Genomic DNA, 23,294 nt, shown 5'->3' on the forward strand with positions numbered 1-23,294 from the left:
GAAATCACTCACAAAACATATCACGGCATCGAATGGCATAAAAGTGGAATTAAATTACTCAATTTAAGCACAAAAATGCATGTTTTCACATTTAGGTTCAATTTAGGAATCAAACACAAAAGTATGCTATTTTAGTGAATAAGTGTGAGTTTATGTGATGAAATCCATCCAAATTAAGTCGAAATATATCATCAAATATGGACTCATCAACTACGTTTTCTTTTCTTGGAGACAAGCAAACTTTTTAAGTTTGGTGTTACAGAGCAAGCTCTGGGTTTATGCTAAAGGAAGATGGATCATCTTCATCAGCAGCCACTATAACTGAGGTGGTTAAGTTTCATTATCCCTTCCTTTATCTTATTTCCTGTTTTTTATTCTAACTTTTGCATGATCACAAGTAGTATTTTGTTCTTTTCTAGTTTTATTTACTTTTCTTTATTTTGGTTATAAGATATCCTATGTATCCATCACTAAGCTTAAAAGAAAAATTTATTTGAAAAAGAAAGAGTGAGATACATATGTTTTAAGTATATCATGAGTTATTCCAATTATTTAAGATGTGGTGGCCTTGCATTTATCTTCTGAATGTATGAGTTAACAGTGCATAATTGATATTGGAGTTGAGTACGTTGGCTCTTGAAGAACAGTAAATTTAGAGAAGTATTATTGATTCTCTGAAAAATAAGAAAATATTGATTTTTGAAGAAAGAAAAAACAGCAAAAAAAAAAGAAAGCTCAAAAGAAAATTCAAAAGAGCAAGGATCCAAGGCTTTGAGTATCAATAGTTAGGAGGGTCAAAAATTGGCCTAAAAAGCTCAAATAAGTTGCTATCCCTAACTATATGCTTCTGGTGTGAAGGTGTCAAGTAAAAAGATTGAAACTAAGGAGTTAAAGTCGTAATTCAAAGGAAAAGAGTACGATTAAGAACTCTGGACAACACTGATTGGGAATTTAAGCAAAGCTAAATTTGAATCCAAAGGGTTCCCCCAGTCTAGTACGTGTGGCGTCTATGTATCCGGTGGTAATACGGGAAAACAAAATGCTTAGAGTCACAGTTAGGCTCAAGAAGGTGCAAAGCATAAAACGAAAAAGCTGTGTTCCAGAATCAAGAAGAGCTAAAATAAGAGAATCAATAATATGATCCGGATTCTAGTTCCAAGAGATGTCAATATTTCTGAACTTCAAAGGAAAGTGAGATGCCAAAACTGTTCAGAAGTAAAGAGCTATTAGACCCACTTAATATTTGGAACTGAGTTTCATTGACAACTTTGAGACTTATTGTATCTTTCTATTCTTTTTAGTCTTATTTATTTTTGGTTGTTTGAGGATAAGTAGCAGTTTAAGTTTGGTGTTCTGATAAGCGGGTATTTTATACGCTTTTTGATGTTATTTTTTTAGTGTTTTTAATATGTTTTGTTAGATTTTATTATGTTTTGGTAGGTTTTAGTGCTAATTCGAATTTCTGACTCGTATTTAAATAAACTAGTGAGCAGAAGACCAAAACAAATTGTTTCATTAGAGATGCTATATATGTTTCTTTTGGTCTCTCAAATCTTCGTCATCTCTCTCAACAGAAGGTAGCAGGATAGAAGAGGCCTACAGGACCAACAGTAGCAGTGGTGGCCCACAATGAATGGGCCATTCGTTTGGTATGTGGGCCTCTCAGCCCAAATTAAAAGGCCAATTATGTTAGGAATGAAGAGAGTAGAGCCTGCTCGTGCTTGTGTTGTGGGTATGGCGGTGGTAGTGGCGTCTTCCGTCGCCGTCCTCTTCCCTTAGCCTATGAGCCATTACTCGCTTCTCCAAACACCCACCACCTCCATCATCACCATCGTCAACGATAACAACAATATAAAACACAATCGTCTTTTCTCTCACACAAAGGTTTTTCCTTCTCTCTATTTAACCTTCCAATTCCTGTTTTATTTAACGCTAATTGATTATAGTCGTAGACTCTATGCTTCAATATTTGTTATGCTGTTGAAATGTTGGTGATTTGGATTTGGGTTTCCGTGAGTCTATTCATGCAGTGACGTTTTCGTCATATCAAATTATTCAGTTATTTATGAACTGAGTATCCAACTCTTTAAGCCTGCCCTTTGTTTTGGATTTCTGAGCTCTCAAGTTTCAAAATTGCTTCAGCTTCTTTTGGATATTTGCTCTTGTTGTTTAGCTTTCTCTTACAAGTTACAACGGATAAGAATAGTGGCTTCCCTTACATTCTTCTATTCGCATCACATTGCTTTAGCCATTGAAATTTGGAAAAGGATGCTATAGTATAGACTTACTTGTAATTGAAAGTGTTTGTTTTAGCTTTTATTTATCAAGTTTGAGATGAACATTCCAAAAATTATGGTATTGATTTTCATTTTACAAATTCCAATGATCTTTATCCGTAGCACCCTCCTCAAGTTATTGACTTTTCAATTTAAGCACAGGAACTGAAAATTTCAGCTACATGCAAATCAAAAAATGTTTGTTGAATTGTGCTTTTTGACACCCATTTGTATCTATGTTTATATTGGATCTTTTCTGGCATCTTTGTGACTCTTATGTGAGATGAGAGCCTGCAACTCAGGATGATTGGAGATCTCACTATATGGAATGTGTGAATTTTTTTGTGGTCGTTCTTGATGTATAAATAAATCCACCATAAGTGAGCTGCTGTGCTTCCATCGTTTTCCCTGCCTATTGTTTTGTAAATAATTTGCATTTTGCTTTTTTTTTTTTGCAGATCTATTATATTATATGCTCAAGAATGGCATGGAGGGAGCTTGGAAGAAAGGTAAGTTGTCTTTTCTTTTTATAGCATATTCTTTTCACTAAAACTAGTAGAGGTTGCACAGCTTGCAAGTGATTGGGTTTGTCCTGTAAATAATAGTATGCCATATAATTCACAAAATTCATTTATTTACTGACACTGGACTGTTTAATACCTGAATGCAGAGAATTTATATGAATACTTTTAGAACTTTGAATACATCATCATTTAGGCGTGTTGTAGGATCAAGCTATGGATCTACATATACTACACAGTTTGTTTACGCATCAGCAAGATGCATGCCAGGTAATTTACATGCTTATGCTTTTAATGTTATATCTCCTGCAATTATAATCTTACAAAAATTCTGTGAACTACTTGATGCAGACCTCATCAGCCACTCATCTATAGGAGTGGATGGTTTGTTTAGTGGGACAAAAGAAGGTGGTATACGGTAAGATAGTATTCAAATTTCTTGTTTCAAAGAAATCATTTGTAACATTATAGATTCATAGTTTAGCTAGTAGAATGATGATTGTATTCATATCGAAAATTGTTGAGAGAATCATGATCTTACATCAGGTAAAGTTGTGCATTTGCATGACCTATGGTCTCCAATTGTCTGATGTGGATGCTGATTTGAAGAGTTCTTTTTGGAAAACTTTGGTAACAATTTGACACTCACTTGGAGTTGTCTTCAGCTCTTCACTCTTCTAATATATTATATATGGTCTAGTTGTTAGCCTTGTTCTAGTTGTCTAGGTGATTTGCTTAGGTGATGAGGTAACAGCTTCTTTAATACACTAATCTTGTGTTTTAGTTTCAGTCTTTTAAAACTACTTTTTTTTTGTCAAAAAAAAAAAAAAGAAACTATTTCCTACATAATAAATAGTCACATGATTAGCATGCAGCTTTTTAATGGAGCTTTTAGTCTAGAGTCTAGATCATGTGAGTATTTGGGCTTTGAAAGACTAGGCTTAGGCCGGCTTTAGTAATATGCAAATGATCCTAATATAAATTGTCCTGGATATTTGTGTTCAGCATCTTTTAGCTGTAGTTGGAAATTTCAAAGGATGTATATTTTGATTGGACTTGAAAGAAAGAAACCGGCATTATTTGATAATTTGAACTGTGTAAATTTTTTGTGATTGACCTATATGTAAAAATGCTTAAATTACAAAATGGTGGTGGTGACAAGTTTGGTTTATGATGCTAGGTGCTTCCATGCTAGTCCTGCAGTCTGGGCAAGAAGAGGTGATGAGCCATTTGGGTTAAAGACCCCAAAGAAGGAGAAGTACATAAGAAGGGAAGGTAGAAACCAGCCACCTGTTGAAGCTCGATATGTCCCTCGTAATGTGAAAGCACCAAAATCTAATTCTGATAAAACAGTAGAAATCTTTGAAGGCATGACCCTTGATGAACTGGCGAAGCGCACTGGAAAATCAGTATCTTCTTTGCAGGATATCCTCACAAATGTTGGTGAAAAGTTAGAATCAGAGTTTGAGCCTCTCAGCATGGATATTGTAGAGCTTGCTGCAATGGTATGTCCCCTTCTTAGATAATGTTAAATTAGTGAATACTCGAAACTGGTGGCCCAAATTGGTCCCATTCTGTCCTTGCTATTTCTAAAAAGAAAGAAAAGGAATGAATAAGACTCGGCCAATAGTATAAATAAGGTTGGATGTTGATGGTGGTCCCTCCATTCTCGAATAACTGTCCATCTTCAAGGCTAAAACTTTTCACGATTCCCTGTCCTTTTAGAAAATCTAGAAAGTATCAATTATTCACTTAATATTAATAATTCATTAGAGTTATTAAATGAGGGGATAGTTGGAATGAAAAGATCATGATAATGTGAAATAATTTACTCTTAACATTGAAATGTATTTGATATTTTTAAAAATGGACGCTTATTTGAGAATTGAAGGTGTCATTAACTTTATTTTGAATCGTCAATGTAGCCCTACACATATGTATAGTTACTGGTTTTAAGCAGTTTGCCTTCGATCTTGGTCGATATTATTTTCTCTTATTTTGCCATATGATCACTGCCTTTTAGGTTTCTATTTCTTGATCTTTTCTCATTATTTGTTATTGCTACTGTAGGAGGTTGGGGTCAATGTGAAGAGGTTACATTCGGCTGAGGGTACTGAAATCGTACCTCGTCCTCCGGTTGTAACTGTGATGGGCCATGTTGATCATGGTAAAACTTCTCTTCTTGATGCCTTGCGTCAAACATCAGTGGCAGCCAGAGAGGCTGGTGGCATAACTCAGCATCTAGGTGCCTTTGTGGTGGTCATGCCATCTGGAGCATCAATCACGTTTCTCGACACCCCTGGTCATGCTGCATTTAGTGCAATGCGGGCAAGAGGCGCAGCAGTCACGGATATAGTAGTGCTAGTTGTTGCCGCAGATGACGGAGTGATGCCTCAAACACTTGAAGCCATGTCCCATGCAAAAGCAGCTAAAGTACCAATTATAGTTGCAATTAATAAATGTGATAAACCAGGTGCAAATCCTGAGAAAGTGAAACTGCAGCTTGCTTCGGAGGGCTTACTGCTGGAGGAGATGGGTGGTGATGTTCAGGTCATTGAAGTTTCAGCACTTCAAAAATCTGGATTGGATAACCTAGAGGAAGCTTTACTTCTTCAGGCTGAAATGATGGATCTGAAGGCACGAATTGATGGGCCTGCTCAAGCTTATGTGGTAGAAGCAAGGCTTGACAAAGGACGTGGTCCATTGATAACTACCATAGTAAAGGCAGGAACCTTAACTTGCGGTCAGCATGTGGTTGTAGGCTCAGAGTGGGGAAGAATAAGAGCTATTAAAGACATGGCAGGAAGGTTAACTGAACGAGCAACTCCTGCAATGCCTGTTGAGATTGAAGGGCTTCGAGGCTTGCCAATGTCTGGTGATGATGTTATTGTTGTTCATTCTGAGGAGCGAGCCAGAATGCTGAGTTCTGGTAGGACAAGGAAGTCCGAGGAGAATAGACTTAGGAGGAAATTGAATGAGGACACCCCATCTACTTTGGAATCATCTGAGGAGGTTCCACAGAGGGTTGAGATGCCAGTAATAGTAAAAGCAGATGTTCAGGGAACTGTTCAAGCTGTTACTGATGCATTAAGAACTTTAAATAGTTCTCAGGTATGTAAACGATCTTTGTGTTAATGTGATAACCTCATCTTTGTGCAAACACATGCTGCTCACCCTCACACATAATTAGCACAAAATATTTTGCATCATCTACAATCCTCATGAAAATTGAACCAGTGTTGTGACATTATCACTAAATATCAATTGAAATGAAACATAAAAGTCAAAATAACACAGTTCAAGTATTGTAGTGGTGTTAGAGATGTGTAAACAAAAGCCATTAATCTAAGAGCTTGACCTTTTAGTATCTCATTATCGGTTATATCCAGGGATCGGGTGTTCAATTCTTGTTTTAACTGTTATAATTTTGCCCAGTTGTCAATATTGATGGGCTTTCATGTAAATAGTATCTTTTGTGATATGAATGAAAGCCATTCATAGGCATGCAAGTAGGAGTAGTATAACTTATAAGTTCTTATTAGAGCTCAACCCACAACCCCTTGGCACAAGGCCTTGGAGAGATGTCACTTGACTTACAAGTCACTGGCGTCTTTACAGATATTAATATTTGCTGCTAAACAATTTCTATTTTATTGCCAGGTTCTTGTGAATGTTGTTCATGTTGGTGTTGGCCCTATTTCTCAATCTGATGTGGACTTGGCACAAGCTTGTGATGCGTGCATAGTTGGATTCAATATCAAGAGTCCACCTATTGCTCTTAGTCAGGCAGCAACTCGTGCCAGTATCAAGGTACTCTAACTTTATGCCTTTCTTATAAGGGTACTGCAATTGAGATTAAGATTCTGTAACTTATAACTTCGAATATGTTCTGACATCATTGACGGTATGGTTTAATTGCAGGTGATTCTGCACCGTGTTATTTACCACCTTCTGGAGGACATAGGAAATTTGATAATAGAGAAGGCGCCGGGTACTTTTGAGACCCAGGTAGCTGGTCAGGCAGAGGTGCTGAACATCTTTGAGGTGAAGGGCAGCAAAACAAAGGGACCTGATGTTAAGATTGCCGGGTGTCGGGTTGTAGAAGGTTTTGTGGCAAGGACGGGAACCATGAGGCTTCTGAGGAGTGGGGAAGTTGTGTTTGAAGGGCTTTGTGCATCTCTTAAGCGGGAGAAGCAGGATGTGGACAGTGTGAAGAAGGGTAATGAGTGTGGATTAGTGATCAATGATTGGTATGATTTCAAGATTGGAGATGTTATTCAGTGCTTGGAACAGGTTGTGAGGAAGCCCAAGTTCATAAAGTCAGAGAGTGGTGCTGTTCGAATTGAGTGCTGATACAATTTTGTGGTGAAATTATTAGACACCAAGCCAGCAAAAAGGAGGGTATGTCAAAGTAATTCATTTTTGTTGTACCTAATGAAGATAAATAAGGTCATTAATTATTGAGGTATAATTTAAATAGGATAGTATAATAGGTTTTTGACCAAGCAATGTCAAAGATTTTAGTATATGAGAATCACAGATCTACCATTTTATAGAATGTGTTAAATTCTACCAGTTCATAAACCCTAAAAAAAACCTCAATGATACCACTAATATCATCTTCTGCCATCACCGATCCATCAATATGAAGAATCACCTGAAAAAAACTTGCATGTCAAATTTTACAGCAATCACCATTTATTTTTCAATATATACCTGTATGGGGGTGGAGATAGGACGATGAAGCAAATCTCGAATGGTGGACAACGTTGCACACGTAAATATGTGAAAGGTGAAGAGGAAGGTGGTGGTGGCAAAGACAGGCAAAGGCAAAGAAAGGAGTGAGATGTAGCATATCTATTTGCAGGCAATGGAGAAGCCAGAGTCAAGCGATGTGACACTCCAGTAACGGCAATGTGGTGAGAAAGGCAGTGATGAGGATAGAGACGGAGGCAATGAAGAGGAAGACATGATCCATGAAGAAGAAGAGACAAATGAAGTGGTGGCAAAGGGTGTAGGCAAAGGCTGTGAAAGTAACGACGGTAGAGGAGGTTGGATGAGGAATGGGGAGAGGGGAGAAGAGAAGCTAATCACAGTTGAAAAAATGATAGGACGAAACTGGAAATAGGAAAAAAGAATTGGAGGAAATTGTAAATTGAGTTTAATGACAAATGTTAATAAGTTCTGGAAAAACTAAAAGGGGTAGTGCTTTTTGAAGTAAAGATATTCCACTTGGTAAAATCTTCAGGTAAAATTTTTTGAAAAAGTAGATTTTGTTTGGTATATTTTTCTGAAAAGATACTTATATTTTTGGGTAAAGTACTAAATTAATTTTCTACATTTGGGTGTAATCCTGTTTTGGTTTTTAAAATTTAAAGTATCCTATTTGAATTCAAAAAAGTTTATTTAATTTTAATGTAATCCCACTGTAAAGATAATAGCAGTACAAGGACAAGGTTGATAATTTGGAGAACAAGGAGAACAAGTACAAATTTCAGAAGCACAAAATCAATTGTGGATGCATCGATACATTTATTTATCATTCTCTTTAGTTAATTCTATAGAAAATATTTCATTTAAATTGTAAGAAAAATTATAAATAAATGTATTAATGCATCCACAGTTGATTTTGTACTTCTGGAGCTTGTATTTATTCTCCAGATTATCGACCTTATTTTTATACTACTATTATGTAGGACATTTTTTGTTAATTATTTAATTTTGATCTCATGGTGGAACTATATTGAAACTAAATAAAACTTTTTTGGATTCAAATAAGACATTTTAAACTTTAAGGACCAAAATAGGATTACACTCAAATGTAAGGGACTAATTTATCACTTTATCCTATATTTTTTAATAGCATAAGTTCTTCATTCTAAGTTTGGTAAATAAAAAAGATCATGTATTTGTGTTTATAATTTTTTAGGTTTAGTTTGGTAAAATTTTTAGTTTTTAAAAGTAACTTATAAAAACTTAACTTTTAAAATATAGCTTTTAAAAGTTATAGCATTTATGTTTGATAAATCAAAGTAAAAATAGTTTTGAATAAGCACAAACAACAATTGTATTTGATAAAATAAATTTAAAAATTTAAAAATAATATAATAGACATAAGTATAATAGTTAAGTTTGAACTAGTAATGGGTCATGCCAAATAATGAACTCATTTAAACGAATAAATTTTTGTTTTTATAATAGTATGTGATTCAATTACATTAATTTTAGTATGATATTACCCAAATCAGAATAAATATAATTTTTCTAGTATAACTTTCTTATTTAAATTACTAGTTATGATGTATATGTACTCATCATTTTTCTTATTTATATTCTCCATATGATATATACTTCGATAAATATCTTTAAAATTGAAAGAATTTGATGGAGGCTCTTTAAATTTTTTTTTAATCAATAGTAGATGTAAACTTAAACGGTATAATTTTTTTATAATATTTGATGTAATAATTCAACTTTTTTTTTTACTACATCAAAATACGCTTTTTAATTTGAATATTGGAGCATGAGTGGTGTTGGACTGCATTACGGGGGAGGGAGGTGCTTCACCAAGCTGTGGTGTCAGTGTAGTCACAACTCGGAGGGTCCGAGTTCCTACTGCCCAAACGGATTCCCATTCACCAAACGCACGGTCCGATTTGAAAGGAGATGGACACACGTCGCGAAGCTTCTCCCCAAACGGTGCCCTGAAACCAAACATAGACCCATGCATTAACCCCTTTCACTATCCGAATGCCTTCACTTTCTCAGATTTCACTTTCAACTTGAACCCCTCCCCCCATTCTTCTTCTTCGTTTTTCCTCTGAGTGTGCATGGTGGAAGAAATAAAAGCATGCCAAAGAAATAGAAAATTAAAGATGTTGATCGACCTGAGCTTCATGTTATACATTATCTCAATCATCCTGATTATGTAAGTTTTTTTTGAATATTTTTAAATATTTTATATTTATAATTATTATTGTTAAATATTTACTTCTTATAATTGTTATTATTAGAAGTGCAAATTAAAAATATAAATAGAATGATTATTAGTAATTTTCAGCATTTATATGATTTTTCTGAATTTTTTTAACTAATTTTTAATTATAAATATTATTGTCAGTAAATTAATTATTATTATTTTGTTAGTTGTTGAATTTTAAAATGTAAACAGAATGCTAGAGATTTTTTTATGGAGGACATAATTTTTTTTGGAATTTTTTAATATTTTTTATTATAATTATTATTGAAAATAGGGTTAATTTTTTTAAATTCTTTTAAAATTATTAAGTATAATTGTTATGAATGAAGTTAAATGTTACTATTGTTGTGAGAAACTGTTAGTACTGAATGAGTAGTAGTAATAATTTTAAAGCACGTTAGTTTTATTTTAGGAATATTTTAATTTTTTTAATTATAATTTTCATTGTTAGCAAGTTAGTTAGTTGTTATGAATGTTGTTAGAAAATGAATTTAGGCATAGAGTGATTATTATTATTTTTTATAATTGTTTTTTATAATTGAGGAAAATATGTTTAAATAATAGTAAATTACTAATTAATATTAGATATTATTCAAGATAAATGTGTTATTGTAGAGAATTTTGATTAGAAATTTATGTATTAATTATTATTATTATTAGTAGTAAGTTATGAATAATTTGAAGGATTAATAATTAATTTTAGAAGTTCGAATTATCTGTTTTATAAGGATTTAGTAAATGAATTTATGATAGTAACTTGTTTGTTGTTGAGCTATTTGTGCAAATTTTGTAAGCATGATATTTATTTAATTTTGGTAGGAATTTATTGTTTTAGTTGTTGTGGTTAAAAAATTATTTTATTTTAGTAGTAAGTTAGTAAGTGTTAACATGTTGACTAATAATTTGTTATGTTTTTTTGTAGAAATTAAGAATGTTGACATGTGACCACCTAGTTCCTCCGGATCGGTACAACGATAGAGTGGAGGAGCATTTACGACTTACCGGATTTTATCATGTATCTCAAATTGGGGTAGTCCAATGTCAAAAGGCACTGGTGAATGCTCTAATCGAGCGGTGGCACCCTGACACACATACGTTTCACCTTTCCATTGGTGAATGTGCCGTGACTCTTGAAGATGTGGCTCTAATTCTTGGTCTTCCGACGGACGGTCTTCTAGTTACAGGGATGACAATGAGTAGCTTTGAAGCCTTGGAGGCGGAGTGTTTGCTTCAATTTGGAGTTGCACCGCGTAAGTCGGACTGTAGAGGTAGCTGCATAAAATTGACCTATTTGCGGGATCTAAAAGAAAATTTAGAGTTGACTGATGAAATCAGTATACAGAGGTATATGAGGTGCCACATTATGTTGCTGATCGGGACGATCTTGTTTGGGGATAAGTCTGGGGCAGGTGTGCACTGGAAATTTCTACCCTTGCTTCGTAATTTTGTCAGTATTGGACAGTATAGTTGGGGAGCGGCATGCCTAGCACACCTTTACAGGGCGTTATGCAGGGCATCTCGCTTTAACTGTAAGGAAATAGATGGTCCACTAACACTTCTACTCGGTTGGGCTTGGATCCGACTGCCATATCTATCGCCGCTTCCTAAGGAACCCCGCAGTTTTCCGCTAGCAAACAGGTAATATTATGTTACAATGTACCCGTATCTTGATATTTAAGATTCAGTTGAGCTAATTGAATATATCATATTAGGTGGCGTAACTGGGAGCGTGGTGACCGACGATATAGATATCTGAATCTAGCTCACTTTAGGAAGGCATTTGATGAACTTCAGGAAGGGCAGGTGTGTTTTAATTAAAGAAGTATTAGTTTTCGATTTAGGGTCTGGGACATAATTATAAAGCATTGTTATTGTTATTGGTATTGTGGGTTGTAATAATGAGTTTCGTTTATTTTTTCCAGTTTGTTTGGGTTGCTTATGCTGTGGATCGCGTGGATCCGAACATCATTCTTGCTGAAATCTACATGTATTCTGGAAACTCCGGAACATACATGGCTTCCAACTCCAAAACTCGCATGAATGATGGCTCCCAAACGGCATATCATTTGCGAGTGCATTTGCGAGTGCATTTCCGTCACCTTGATCTTCATCTCCATCTGGACCAACACATTCGTAGTTGCTTTCGAACTCTTCTTCACTGTCACTATTATAATCTTCCCGTAGAATATTCCGATCGGCCTCAGATTGTTCAAACTCAACATACAACTCGATGAACGAGATCTGAGCCCGATTTTCAATATATATTGAAAACATCTCTTGCATGCTCGCTTCGTCCGTCACATATCTTGTTTGAAACTGGACGAAGCCACCAAACACCAGTATGAGATATCTGTATAGAATACAGGATATTTTTCTTACCCTCTCAGAATCAATCTTTTCACAGATCACACTTTTGTGCTCTTCAAATGAGATGATAAAAGGAATAACATCTAGTGGATTTTTACAAATAAACTTTACTCCTTCAGACGTTTGTAGCAAAATCTGACCAAAATAATACACTTTTAGTAACACTATGTCACTCATTTCTCTCGATCACCAAAAAAGGAGCATAACCTTAGCTATTAAATTCTCTGGTTCAAAATAAGTAAGGAAGAAACCCAAAAAGAAGAACCAGAGGAAGCAGTCGTTGAAGAGGGGAAGAAGACGCGAGTAAGCTACCACCAACAACTGCACACTTTTATATAACCCTCTCTATTCAACTCAGACTCTTCGACTAGGTTAACCTGATTCAAAATAATATTAAAAAACGAAATCGAACCATGCGTTTTTATGTGCGGTTCGTATAAAAAATTGCCAAGCTTAGCCAAAACGGAGAGTCCGAGTTCAGCCTTTCTGAATTCACATTCTCAACATGCAACTCGGACCATGCGAGTTGAAGTACCATTCCTTATAGTAAAAAATCCGGCTCAAATAACACGGAAGATCCGATTTATACCGTCCAAAATTTAATTCATTTCTCCTCCCAAATCAGACCATGCGATTTGATGGAAAAAAGTTAAAAAACGAAGAACTCGCACAGTCCGAGTTCTTCTACCTCATACTGACAAAAACTTGTCCCATATATATATCTAGTCCCCTTAAATCCATATCGAAGAATAGCACACATATGCCTTCCATTTCCATAAAATTGAGCCCATCAAAATACATGTTCCCAAACTATCACTATTACAAGTAAATCTAAGAGAAAATAAAGATCATCATTATAAGTTAAAAAAACAAAGCACGAATCCCCTCATAACAAACAGTACAACCACTTTCACTTTCACATTCAGCAACTAACATTTCACAGTTCGGATCCGCAGAAGGGGCAGAACCTGAAGTGGGCCTCAACCGACCGGTCACAGAATCGGCACCGCAAGGCATCGGAAACAGCCGCCGCCGGAGACAGCGATGCCGACTCCTGCAACCGTGGTGGAAGGGAGCAGGACTGGGGAAACATGAACCTGCAATTGTCGCAGTACAAGACAGGTTCCTTCCCTGGCCACCGCCAGACGGGAACAAAGAAGAGCTTCAGAACCTTCTCGTACTCCACGAGGTCGGCACGTGATCCGCAGTTTATGCACCTTCCCACACCGGATTTTAGCACCTGCCGCACTTGCCGCTCCAACCCACCCGCAAAGAAGAAGAACATTGCTTGGTTGTTTTTTGGGGAGCTTTGCCTATTGATTTTGGCTACTTCAGTATTTGTTATGTTTTTTCTTTTAGATCAGTATTTATTTTATTTGTGGGTTTGGCGTGATGCTTTTCGAGAAGAACCTTGAACTTTCGCTCTTTTTTTTTTTTTTTTTTTCTAACTGGACGTTTATTCTTTTTAAAATGAAGAGAATTTATTTTTCTCACCAAAAAAAAATATTTGTCGAGTTCTTTATGTATTTTCATTATAAAAAATATTATAATAATTAAACTTATATCTATTATTGATAAAAAAAATCTAAATAATAAAAATAATTTAAAAATTTTTTAGAATTTAAACAATTTTTTCTATAAAAAATTATTTTTTATGGCTACAAATTAATTTTAATTTTTCTGTAGTTAAATTTTTTAGCATTATAATCAAATTTTTGTTTTTTTTTTCAGAAAAAATAACAGAAATACCTAAATTTTATGAAAATAAACACAATTCTTACAATCAACATAAAAAATTTTTGAAAAAAAATACACAAATTTTTGTATATATAACAGAACATAAACAAGGGAAAAAGAAAAATGTGTTGAGAGGAAAAAGATTTTTAAAGACACGAAGTGTGAATTAGGTAAAAAAATTTAGCAAAAATTGCTTGATTAATTTGATCACATGAAACATTAATTCAATAGTTTTTTTTTTTTTTTTTTTTTTTGGTATTTTGATTGCTTGATTGATGATTGAAGATGATCTTCTTGTGATGTTGTGGGTTTTGATTTGGTTGATGATTTTGGTGAAGAAAGTGGGACGAAACTATAGGGTAAAATTGGTTTTTAATTATAAACTGTGTTTATGTTTCATATTAATGTCTTTTTATTACAAACCCCTTTCTTTCAAATTTCAATCCAACATCTCCAACAGCAATGCTGGCTTCAATCTTTTTCGGGAGGCTAGTCACCAACTTGATATTTAATTACCCTTTAGATTTGTTTCTTTTTCGAGTAAATAGTTAAATTAGTACCAAAAAATGATTTATTTTTTAAATTAGTCTCCAAAAAAATTTTTTAATCAAATTCATCCTTCAAAAATTTTAAGTTAATTATTTTAGTTCTTTCGTCACTTTCGGTGCTAACGACATCAAAATTTGTTAATGTGATACATTAAGTGACACTACAACACACATCTAGTAATCTTAATTGGTGACTAATATTATAAGTTTATGACATTAGATTAAATTAACTCCAAATTGAAGGATTCTAATATCTCAAGTAATCTCTTTAATTAGATTTTGATTTGATGTAATTTTATAAATTTATTATATTAATAGTCAATAATGTGCCACATTAACAAATTTGGCCCTGTCAACAAAAAAAATGAGAAAAAGACTAATACAATTAATTTAAAATATTTAAAATACGAATTTAATTAAAAAATATTTTAAAAACTAATTTGTTGAACAAGTGATCTTTCAAGATGAATTTGACTATTTACTCCTTTTTTCTGGTGCATGTATGACGGAAAGAACTAAGAAGAGACTTGTGCCAGTGAGGAGCTTCGATTAGCCCGAGGATCTTCATTTATGGACTTTGAGGTCTTGGAGTTTGGATTCTGAGTTCTGACCCCCATGGGATCAAAAAATGGTTAGTCCCTCGCTCTATATTAACTAACAATATTTAAAACAAATGGAGTATAACTTTTAATAAAGAAATATGTTATTTAAGGCTATCATTCATCATTATCTAATTGGCGAATGAACATATATAGAAAGAGCACTAGAGTTATTTCTACCAACAGCAAGTTCCTTTGATAGCACTCTCTAATATGGCTTGGATTAAGTTCTTATTACGAGCTAGTTTTTATCATCGGGATGCAATCATCCATGTATTCGCTACTTTCATGATGCTTCGTCTAGCTAATCCTTCCGTATTGTTTCAAGAATAATTTGATATCAAAAGCATTATTGCTGCTTTTTAAGTTGAAGATGACTAGCGAATCAAATACCGAATAGCAGATGAGCTTTCATTTTTTATCTCAGATGGTGAAGCCCATTTGGACAATTTCTCTCTTAAGTCATAACTGAACGGTCCAGCTCTCTCATATTCATAGAGAATCCAACATCAGCGCAATTAGGTTTGATCAAAAAATGTCATGTGGAATTCCTCGTAGAAATAGTGTCAAACTTTATTAATTTCTCGTAGAAATGCCTTTTTAGTTTTCATGGTATTGTCAGATGTTTTCAACCTGGGAGCTGAGGTGACGAAAAGAGAATGCATTAAAAAAATTTTCTCCAGTAAAAAGGGTATCAAAGGCTTCAGATTTCTTGAGCTTTTACTCTGATAAATTACTAAAATTAGAGAGCAAAAGCCTAAAGGTATACACTTCCTCGTTAAATTTCTTTTCTTTCTCCGGTGAAGTGATGATACCCTTTAAGCTTGGACGTGCTTTTAATTAGATATTAAGTTGAAATTCATATACCATTATTTCATGGTTCAAAACCTAATCGTTTGATTATTTAAGCTCACGAAATTATTATGCAAAGTAACCACTACTATGAATTTAAAAATGCTCTCAAACAATCAAAATCAAAATCAAAATTGGCTATAAAGAATGGGAAGCTAAGAGAAGGATAGGGGTAATGTATGGTGTTATTGAAAAGCTAAGAATGGTTCTTTGGCAGAACCAAAAAATCAAATAACATTAGCAAAAATGTATAACTTATCATTTCCATGCTTTCCTTCCTCGGAACTGTTTCCCTGCTCGCTGATTCTTTTTCTTCTTCTCTACACGAGATTTTGCGATCTTGCTTCTCTTTGCAGCCACTGGCATTTTCTTCTTGTGTTCCTTCTGACGGTTGCTTAGTCCACCCGTCTGTTCGAAATGAATAGTAAAAAAAAAACTTATTTGGATGCAAACAGAATCATTTAAGATAAAAAATTTCATTTAAACTTTCCAAATTCACCCATAACCCGGATAGTTTATTCTTGCTTTAAAAAAATTGTGGAATAAATAACTCATTCTTGTTTTGGCTAAATGAGTGGTTCTACTGTTGCCTAGTTTATTGATCGAATTATTTGTCCAAAAAAAAAAATGGGCCAACTAAATTTGGAGAATCAACTACCTAGTTTAAGATCTGTACATTTGGTTAAAATTCATTGCATTTCGAAAATTCAAACAAAAAAATTACAAGAGTGAACTACTAGCATACCTTTTTCTGCTTTACAGCTGTTTTAGAATGGTATGTTCCTCTATCCTCTCTTCCTGCTTTAATCAATGCCAACTTTTCTTCCTTGCTTTGCCTTTTCTTCACATGAACCTACAAGGTGCATCAATAAAATAGGCAAGTTCAATCAAAGGTGTGGAAGTATGAAATAAAATAAAAGCGACCACATAAATGCCATCTCATTTAGTTATACTAGTGTTTTTCTCTTTTTGCGTAGATTGCAGATAGATATCATCTAGGTACCAATTTAGGTGACCTAAAGTTACTTACTTCAAGCGTCGCGCCATCTACTCGCTTCAAACTTAGTCTATCAGAATCTGGAACCTTAATTATTGCCGAACGTGCTAGCCCATGCTGAGCAAATGTGTTTCTTGCTTCATGTTTTTCCTACAAATCACCATAAAATAATGAAACTGAGTTCTGACTAAAAGCTATTATGGTCAGAAATAGAGATTACTGGATAAGAAATGAGCAAACCTTTAGTTCCTTGATCCTCTTGAAGTCCTCATTGGATAGAATACCATCTGTAGATTCTGGAAGGGGTGCATGCCCCATTGTTGTCCCTGCCAATTTCTTCAAGGCCCGGAGACTTGTATCAGCAGCTAAAAGCTGATCATCAAAATCAGCAATCTTTCTTTTCTTTGCTGAGTCTTTCTTTCTACTATTTGCACCTACACTTTCATCATCACAAGAAGTGTGCACATCATCATCTTCCTGTTCGGAAACCTCACCATCCTCTTCGTCATCCTGTTCACTGTCTTCAAGGTCATCCTCCATATCTTCAAGATCATCCTCCATATCTTCAAGATCATCCTCCTCATCACTCTCACCAGTCTTGGTATCAGAACTTATCTCATCATCATCATTGATAGTCATCAGATCATTTTCCTGGTCATTGTCAAAGCCACTGCCTACAGAATCATCGGAATCACTACCCTCCTGATCATCCTCATTGTGTACAATGGGCAAGAACTCAGCACCGGGAACATCAGTTGCAGCACTAACTTCTCCATATGATTTTGGTCTTGCCTTGGCGTCCATAGGCCGGCCACGATCCTTCTTAACTAACAATAAAGGGTTAACCTGCCAAACCAACATTATAATTAAATTGTGTAGACATATGGTACTTGCTTTCCAACGTGCACAAAAGAAAGGAGCAAAGGATAATCACCTCCCTGAATAAGCCAATCAGAGATCGAGCTGCTATTGAAACTCCCTTCTCATGTGATTTCTTATGCAGAGCAAGGTCTCGTAATAAGTCTTCATTCATTAACTACATCCCAAGATCAAAACAAAACCAAAAAAAAAAGGAGGAACTTAACAAATGCACAGAATGTTGGTAGTAAAAGTTCAAGAGCAAGGGAGGCATTTTCCTACTCCAAGGTTGCAGTATGCAACAAGCCAATGAAAGGAGTCATTACTGTGCAACTAAAAATGAAGGAGCACATGTACAAATTGAACCCAAGGTCAATTAGCCAACACAGTATGATCCTACTAGTTAAGCCAACGCTCATTGATAGAAATAATATATTTTCTCAAAACCAAGTTATCAAAATGCATATATACACAAATAAGAGGATTTGAAGTAGTACCAATGGCATCCGCATACATATTTCCCGGACTGCATTTAGTCCAACAGTCATAGCCTAAACATATCAATGAAATTCATATCAAAGTTCAGTGCCCGGACCATGTAAATAAAAATATCTACTAATATTAAACATGAAGCAAACCAGAAAAGGGTCACCTCAGGACGAGAGCGATCATGTATAAACTCATTTACTATTTGATAGAACAAGGGCTCAACTTCATTAGGAGGAACCTGGATTCAAATAAAGCTCGTGTGAGATACATAGGATAAAAAAGAACATAAGGGAACAACATAGAATAAATTGATAAACCAACAAAATAATCAAATTCTGATGGGAAAAAAACAAAAGAGAAGATTACAAATTAAAACAATATGATTAAGAAAAATCACAAGCATACTATACCATGTCATGGCAAGCCTGAACCACTGCAGCAAGCAAATTCGTAATATCTTGTTGACGTGGCTGATCACACAGTGAGAATGGTCACACTTCTGTTATATACAAAATACCAATTTCACCAAATTTTCAAATACATTACCTGAATATATTTCTGAAGAAATCGATAGAAGTCTAACAAAATTAACCGGTGAAGCCCAACAGTTCGAGCAATCAATTTCATCAACATCAGCTTAACCTTACATAATAATTGTCAAAACCAGTAAATATATAATCTTGTATAACCATAACATGAAGAAAAACTATATATAATCAGTTACAACGCTAAAGAATGCTTTTTTGTTTTTCCTTTTAATTAGAATATGCACCTCAAATTTTTCATTACATTTGTGTAAACGTGACAACAGCTTCTCAGCGAAACCCTGCACAGACCATGTGCAATTGAGTTGATCAAATAAACCAAAATCCAAATCCCAATCCAGAAGATCTCTTATATCTACAATGATGAAAAAAAAAATTGTACAAACCTGTGCATCTTGCAGATGGTTAAGTGGTGAATAATAACTGTTATTGTTCCTCTCAGTTGACAAACGTTGCTTCCTTTTGATGCTGCGCATGGCACGTTCTAGTTTGGCTTTCTTTTTCTTTTTGCTAGCTGCTGTTCCTTGGTGGTGTGCCTGAAATTTGTGACAATGACCATAAATTATAAATTATAGAAGACATGGAGCTAAGTTCAGCATTACTTTCAGAAACAAGTTAAAAAAAATAACATCAAATAATGCACTGATGCTATCAATCAACCTCACCTTATAAATTGTCTCCTTACTAAGGATGACTTGAGGAGACTCCTTGGTTTCATCTTCGCTGTCTGAATTGTCACTGTCTGAATCATTTTCAATCTTCTCATAATCTAGTAGAAACGATAAAGCCGCTTTCATGATCCTGATAACACCAAAAACTATCTTTAAGCCTAAGATCATAATTTCAAAACAGTCACCCAACCACAAAATATAAAGGGGAAAATAAAAACCTTGGTGCTGGATGGAAACAAGCACCGCAAATTGCATTAGCTGTTCTCTCGTCAAACCAGTCTTTTCTTCTGTGAAGTTCACACAGTGTCACGAGCGCTCTCTTAGCTCGCACTTCATCCTCTTCCTTTTGGGGAAAAAATGACAAAGAACAAACACACACATTCGTTCAAATTGTTCAACAAGCATAACCACACCAGGAAACCACAAAGCCGGCATAACCAAAAGGTTCAATTAAAATTAAATGAGACCTGCAACATTGAAAACAAGACATTTTGCAGAGCCCGGTTCTTCGCTTGGTTCTTATGCTTCTGGTTCATGCGCTTAATACTGTGAATGACGTGATCAAATGCCAGCTTCTTCAATGTCCTGTCACCTAAGGTTTGAAGCTCCATGAACAACGACAGAGTTTCGCCAATATCAACAATCTGCCGAAATTCAAATAAAAATCACTACAATGTCACATTTTTTACAATTGCAACAGTTCAATTGGCTCCACATTTATGTTTATAAGCTCAAGCGATTGTGAATTTATTTTCTGATTTCTCTGCTTGTCCCTATCTTATAGTAAACCAACTTAACTCGAATCAGAATAGTTGCAAAATTCGAAAATTGAAACCTTCCGATTAACGAGGAGAATTAGAGCTTGAGCGAGGCGGCAGCGGAGCCCCGACGGGAGATTGCGGGAGGCGCAACGGATCAAACTGGCGAGTTTTTGGGGGAAATCTTTGAGGTGTTTGGGGTAGAAAGGGGTGACGTGTGCGAGGAACATTGCCTTATCGCCGAGGTCTTTGGCAACGGTGGGGTCGCCACCGATGCCGGTGATGGAGGCGAAGTTCATGGCGGCTTGTTGCTCGAAGAGCACGAGGGAGGAATTGAACTGGTCGCAGAGTCGAAGGAGCTGCGATACGTAGCCTTCCGGGTCACACTTCATCTTCGATTGGAGTGTTGAAAGGCTCAGCTTCTCGGAGCTCCGACCAGCGGATAAGAATTGCTCCGCCACCTGCACGGCGGAGGAGGCGCCGTGGCCGGGAGAAGACATATGGAAAGGAGTGGCGGCTGGGTGAGATGGTACTTGGTTCCTTGCTTGTTTTCTGGAGCCCAAGCACAAGTGACTGAGTGAGGAACAACGACTTTGCATAAACCTAATAAAACCCTAATATTTTTATGTTTACTTTTTTGGATTTAGCCGAGGGAATAAGTTTACATATATCCATATAACCATATAATCAAGCTGGCCCAAGCCCAAATTGATTCAGGCGCATTAGATGGAGAGTGAGAAACACGCGCCAAACACAAAAACGTCTCGTTTTCTATTCGCGCTTCATTATGAAAAAATGTTACATCTTCAACACGAAACCAATACACCAAAACACTCATTCTCTTCGAATCTTTCTAAACATCACTCAAACCTCAATCAAATTCTTTGCAGAAACCACTACTGCAAATGAATCGGAAGAAGATTTTGCAAGCAACAACCAGAAACAAACGAAAACAGCAACAAAGACTACAAAAAGGTATGAGAAAACTACTGTTCATTTAAAATCTTGCAATGTCGTGTTTCGCCTAGTTTCATTTTAGTTTTACTGGTTTGATTTGCTTCGTTTAGTGGATTGAACTATTGTGAATGATTTTTACAGTATAACTAGGGCTTTAAGATATAGGTGCTTGTTCTTATTGGTGTGGATAGTTTAACTAGAGCTCTGTTACTATCTTCCCATTGAAGAACACTATTCTTGTTGATTGAAAATTGATAATGATTTATTAACCACATGAACGTTTTTCGATTCGGTAGCCATTGTGATTTTGGTTATGTGCATGAAGGATTTTCGGTTCGGTGGGTTGTGGCATATTAATTAACTTGATTAAGATATACATAATTGTGGTTGTTGATGTATTGAATGAGTTTTGTTTAGGACAATTGATATTAGAGACAACTCTTTGACTTTGATAAGCCATACTACTGTAAAATTGTCTCATTATATTTGATTAAGATATATGTGGTTGTTCTTATTTGTGTGAATAGTTATATATATTTTTCGGTTCGGTAGCCTTTGTGATTTTGGTTCTATTCATGAAAGATTTTCGATTCAGTGGGTTGTGACATTTTAATTGACTTGTTTAACATTCACTTGCTTGTGGTTGTTGATGTATTGAATGAGTTTTGTTTAGTACAATTCACATTAGAGACAACTCTTTCACTTTGATAAGCCATACTACTGTAATAATATTCTTGTTGATTGAAAGTTGATCATCATTTATTAACCATATGAACATTTTTCGGTTCGGTAGCCTTTGTGATTTTGGTTCTGTGCATGAAGGATTTTTGGTTCGGTGAGTTGTGGCATTTTAATTGACTAGTTTAACATACACATGCTTGTGGTTGTTGATGTATTGAATGAGTTTTGTTTAGGACAATTCACATTAGAGACAACTCTTTCACTTTGATAAGCCATACTACTGTAATAGTATTCTTGTTGATTGAAAGTTGATCGTCATTTATTAACCACATGAACATTTTTCGGTTCGGTAGCCTTTATGATTTTGGTTCTGTGCATGAAGGATTTTCGGTTCGGTGAGTTGTGACATTTTAATTGACTAGTTTAACATACACATGCTTGTGGTTGTTGATGTATTGAATGAGTTTTGTTTAGTACAATTCACATTAGAGATAACTCTTTCACTTTGATAAGCCATACTACTGTAATAGTATTCTTGTTGATTGAAAGTTGATCATCATTTTTAACCACATGAACATTTTTCGGTTCGGTAACCTTTGTAATTTTGGTTATGTGAGTGAATAATTTTCGGTTTGGTGGGTTGTGGCATTTTAATTGACTTGTTTAACATATACATGTTTGTGCTTGTTGATATATTGAATGAAATATTGACCAAAAGTTTTTATTACAGCAAAACACAACAAGAAAATGGCAATAATGAAGGAGAAGGTACATTATAACGTAAGCAGATTAAATATATTTATCCACTTTCATTCGAAAAATATCTATTTTGTATTATAAATATATCCTCACATTCTGTTTCAAAACTTGCAGAAAACTCACTATTGCAGATGCTAAACAAAGGCAATAGCAACAGTGTACAGAGAAATAAGTCAAGAAAAGAAAGATATTGTGAAAGAAATGAGATTTGGTGTCCTGGCACATGTGCCAGAAATGAACGTCTCTAATACACTGTTGAAAGAATTGCTTGATCGGTTTGATGAAGAGAGAGGATGCCTGAAAACTCTACAGGGGAGAATATACATAACTCTTCGGAAAGTAGTAGCTGCCCTCGGCATAACCAACGGAGGTAATACATTTTTCACTTATTGCTTATTTTCAGTTCATTGGTGTCCAGAAAATTAAACTGACTGTTTTTGTCTGATTTTTGTTATTAAAATATTGTAGGGAATCTTTTTCCTGAAAAGGTTGATTCCAACAAGCTGAATCCAGCAGACAAGAAAATATTTGACAGTGTCAAAAATATTTTCTTGGCGACTTTGGTAAGGAATGTGCTGGATATGAGTGTAGAAGGGAAGGAGAACGGGAAAAAATTCAAGAGGACTTTTGTTGTCTTCATACAAAAGTGCTTCTTGCTCCCCAACGGTAAGTGTGGCCTCCCCAATCCACAAGCCACCGA

At 35.2% G+C, this 23,294-nt stretch overlaps 3 protein-coding genes across 5 annotated transcripts; 1 reads left to right on the forward strand and 2 right to left on the reverse strand.

Annotated features, from left to right (window-relative positions):
* The first annotated feature begins 1,504 nt into the window (after positions 1 to 1,504).
* Positions 1,505 to 7,355, forward strand: LOC112782581 (uncharacterized). Of its 2 annotated transcripts, none has more exons than XM_025825034.2 (8): positions 1,505 to 1,884; positions 2,735 to 2,785; positions 2,947 to 3,067; positions 3,149 to 3,215; positions 3,978 to 4,302; positions 4,868 to 5,908; positions 6,458 to 6,607; positions 6,719 to 7,355. In XM_025825034.2, the coding sequence occupies exons 1-8, from the start codon at positions 1,783 to 1,785 to the stop codon at positions 7,148 to 7,150; spliced, it is 2,289 nt and encodes a 762-aa protein (XP_025680819.1). In that variant the 5' UTR covers positions 1,505 to 1,782; the 3' UTR covers positions 7,151 to 7,355. The 2 variants fall into 2 exon arrangements, with proteins under 2 accessions (XP_025680819.1, XP_072086410.1); XM_072230309.1 differs by having other exon boundaries at positions 3,005 to 3,067.
* A 5,530-nt stretch (positions 7,356 to 12,885) lies between these two features.
* Positions 12,886 to 13,516, reverse strand: LOC112784771 (uncharacterized). Its single transcript, XM_025828094.3, has one exon. It carries the CDS (start codon positions 13,426 to 13,428, stop codon positions 13,081 to 13,083), a length of 348 nt encoding a protein of 115 aa, XP_025683879.1. The 5' UTR covers positions 13,429 to 13,516; the 3' UTR covers positions 12,886 to 13,080.
* Positions 13,517 to 15,945: 2,429 nt separating this feature from the next.
* Positions 15,946 to 20,846, reverse strand: LOC112782801 (uncharacterized). Of its 2 annotated transcripts, none has more exons than XM_072230310.1 (15): positions 20,275 to 20,846; positions 19,907 to 20,083; positions 19,658 to 19,782; positions 19,434 to 19,569; positions 19,155 to 19,304; positions 18,996 to 19,049; positions 18,770 to 18,859; positions 18,634 to 18,693; positions 18,387 to 18,461; positions 18,232 to 18,285; positions 17,811 to 17,912; positions 17,117 to 17,722; positions 16,910 to 17,026; positions 16,625 to 16,732; positions 15,946 to 16,287 (listed from the first exon to the last, which is right to left on the reverse strand). In XM_072230310.1, the coding sequence occupies exons 1-15, from the start codon at positions 20,794 to 20,796 to the stop codon at positions 16,138 to 16,140; spliced, it is 2,526 nt and encodes an 841-aa protein (XP_072086411.1). In that variant the 5' UTR covers positions 20,797 to 20,846; the 3' UTR covers positions 15,946 to 16,137. The 2 variants fall into 2 exon arrangements, with proteins under 2 accessions (XP_072086411.1, XP_025681191.2); XM_025825406.3 differs by having other exon boundaries at positions 18,770 to 18,865.
* Between the last annotated feature and the right edge of the window lie 2,448 nt (positions 20,847 to 23,294).

This window comes from Arachis hypogaea, chromosome 20 (assembly GCF_003086295.3).
Source record: "Arachis hypogaea cultivar Tifrunner chromosome 20, arahy.Tifrunner.gnm2.J5K5, whole genome shotgun sequence".
Lineage (NCBI taxonomy): Eukaryota > Viridiplantae > Streptophyta > Magnoliopsida > Fabales > Fabaceae > Arachis > Arachis hypogaea.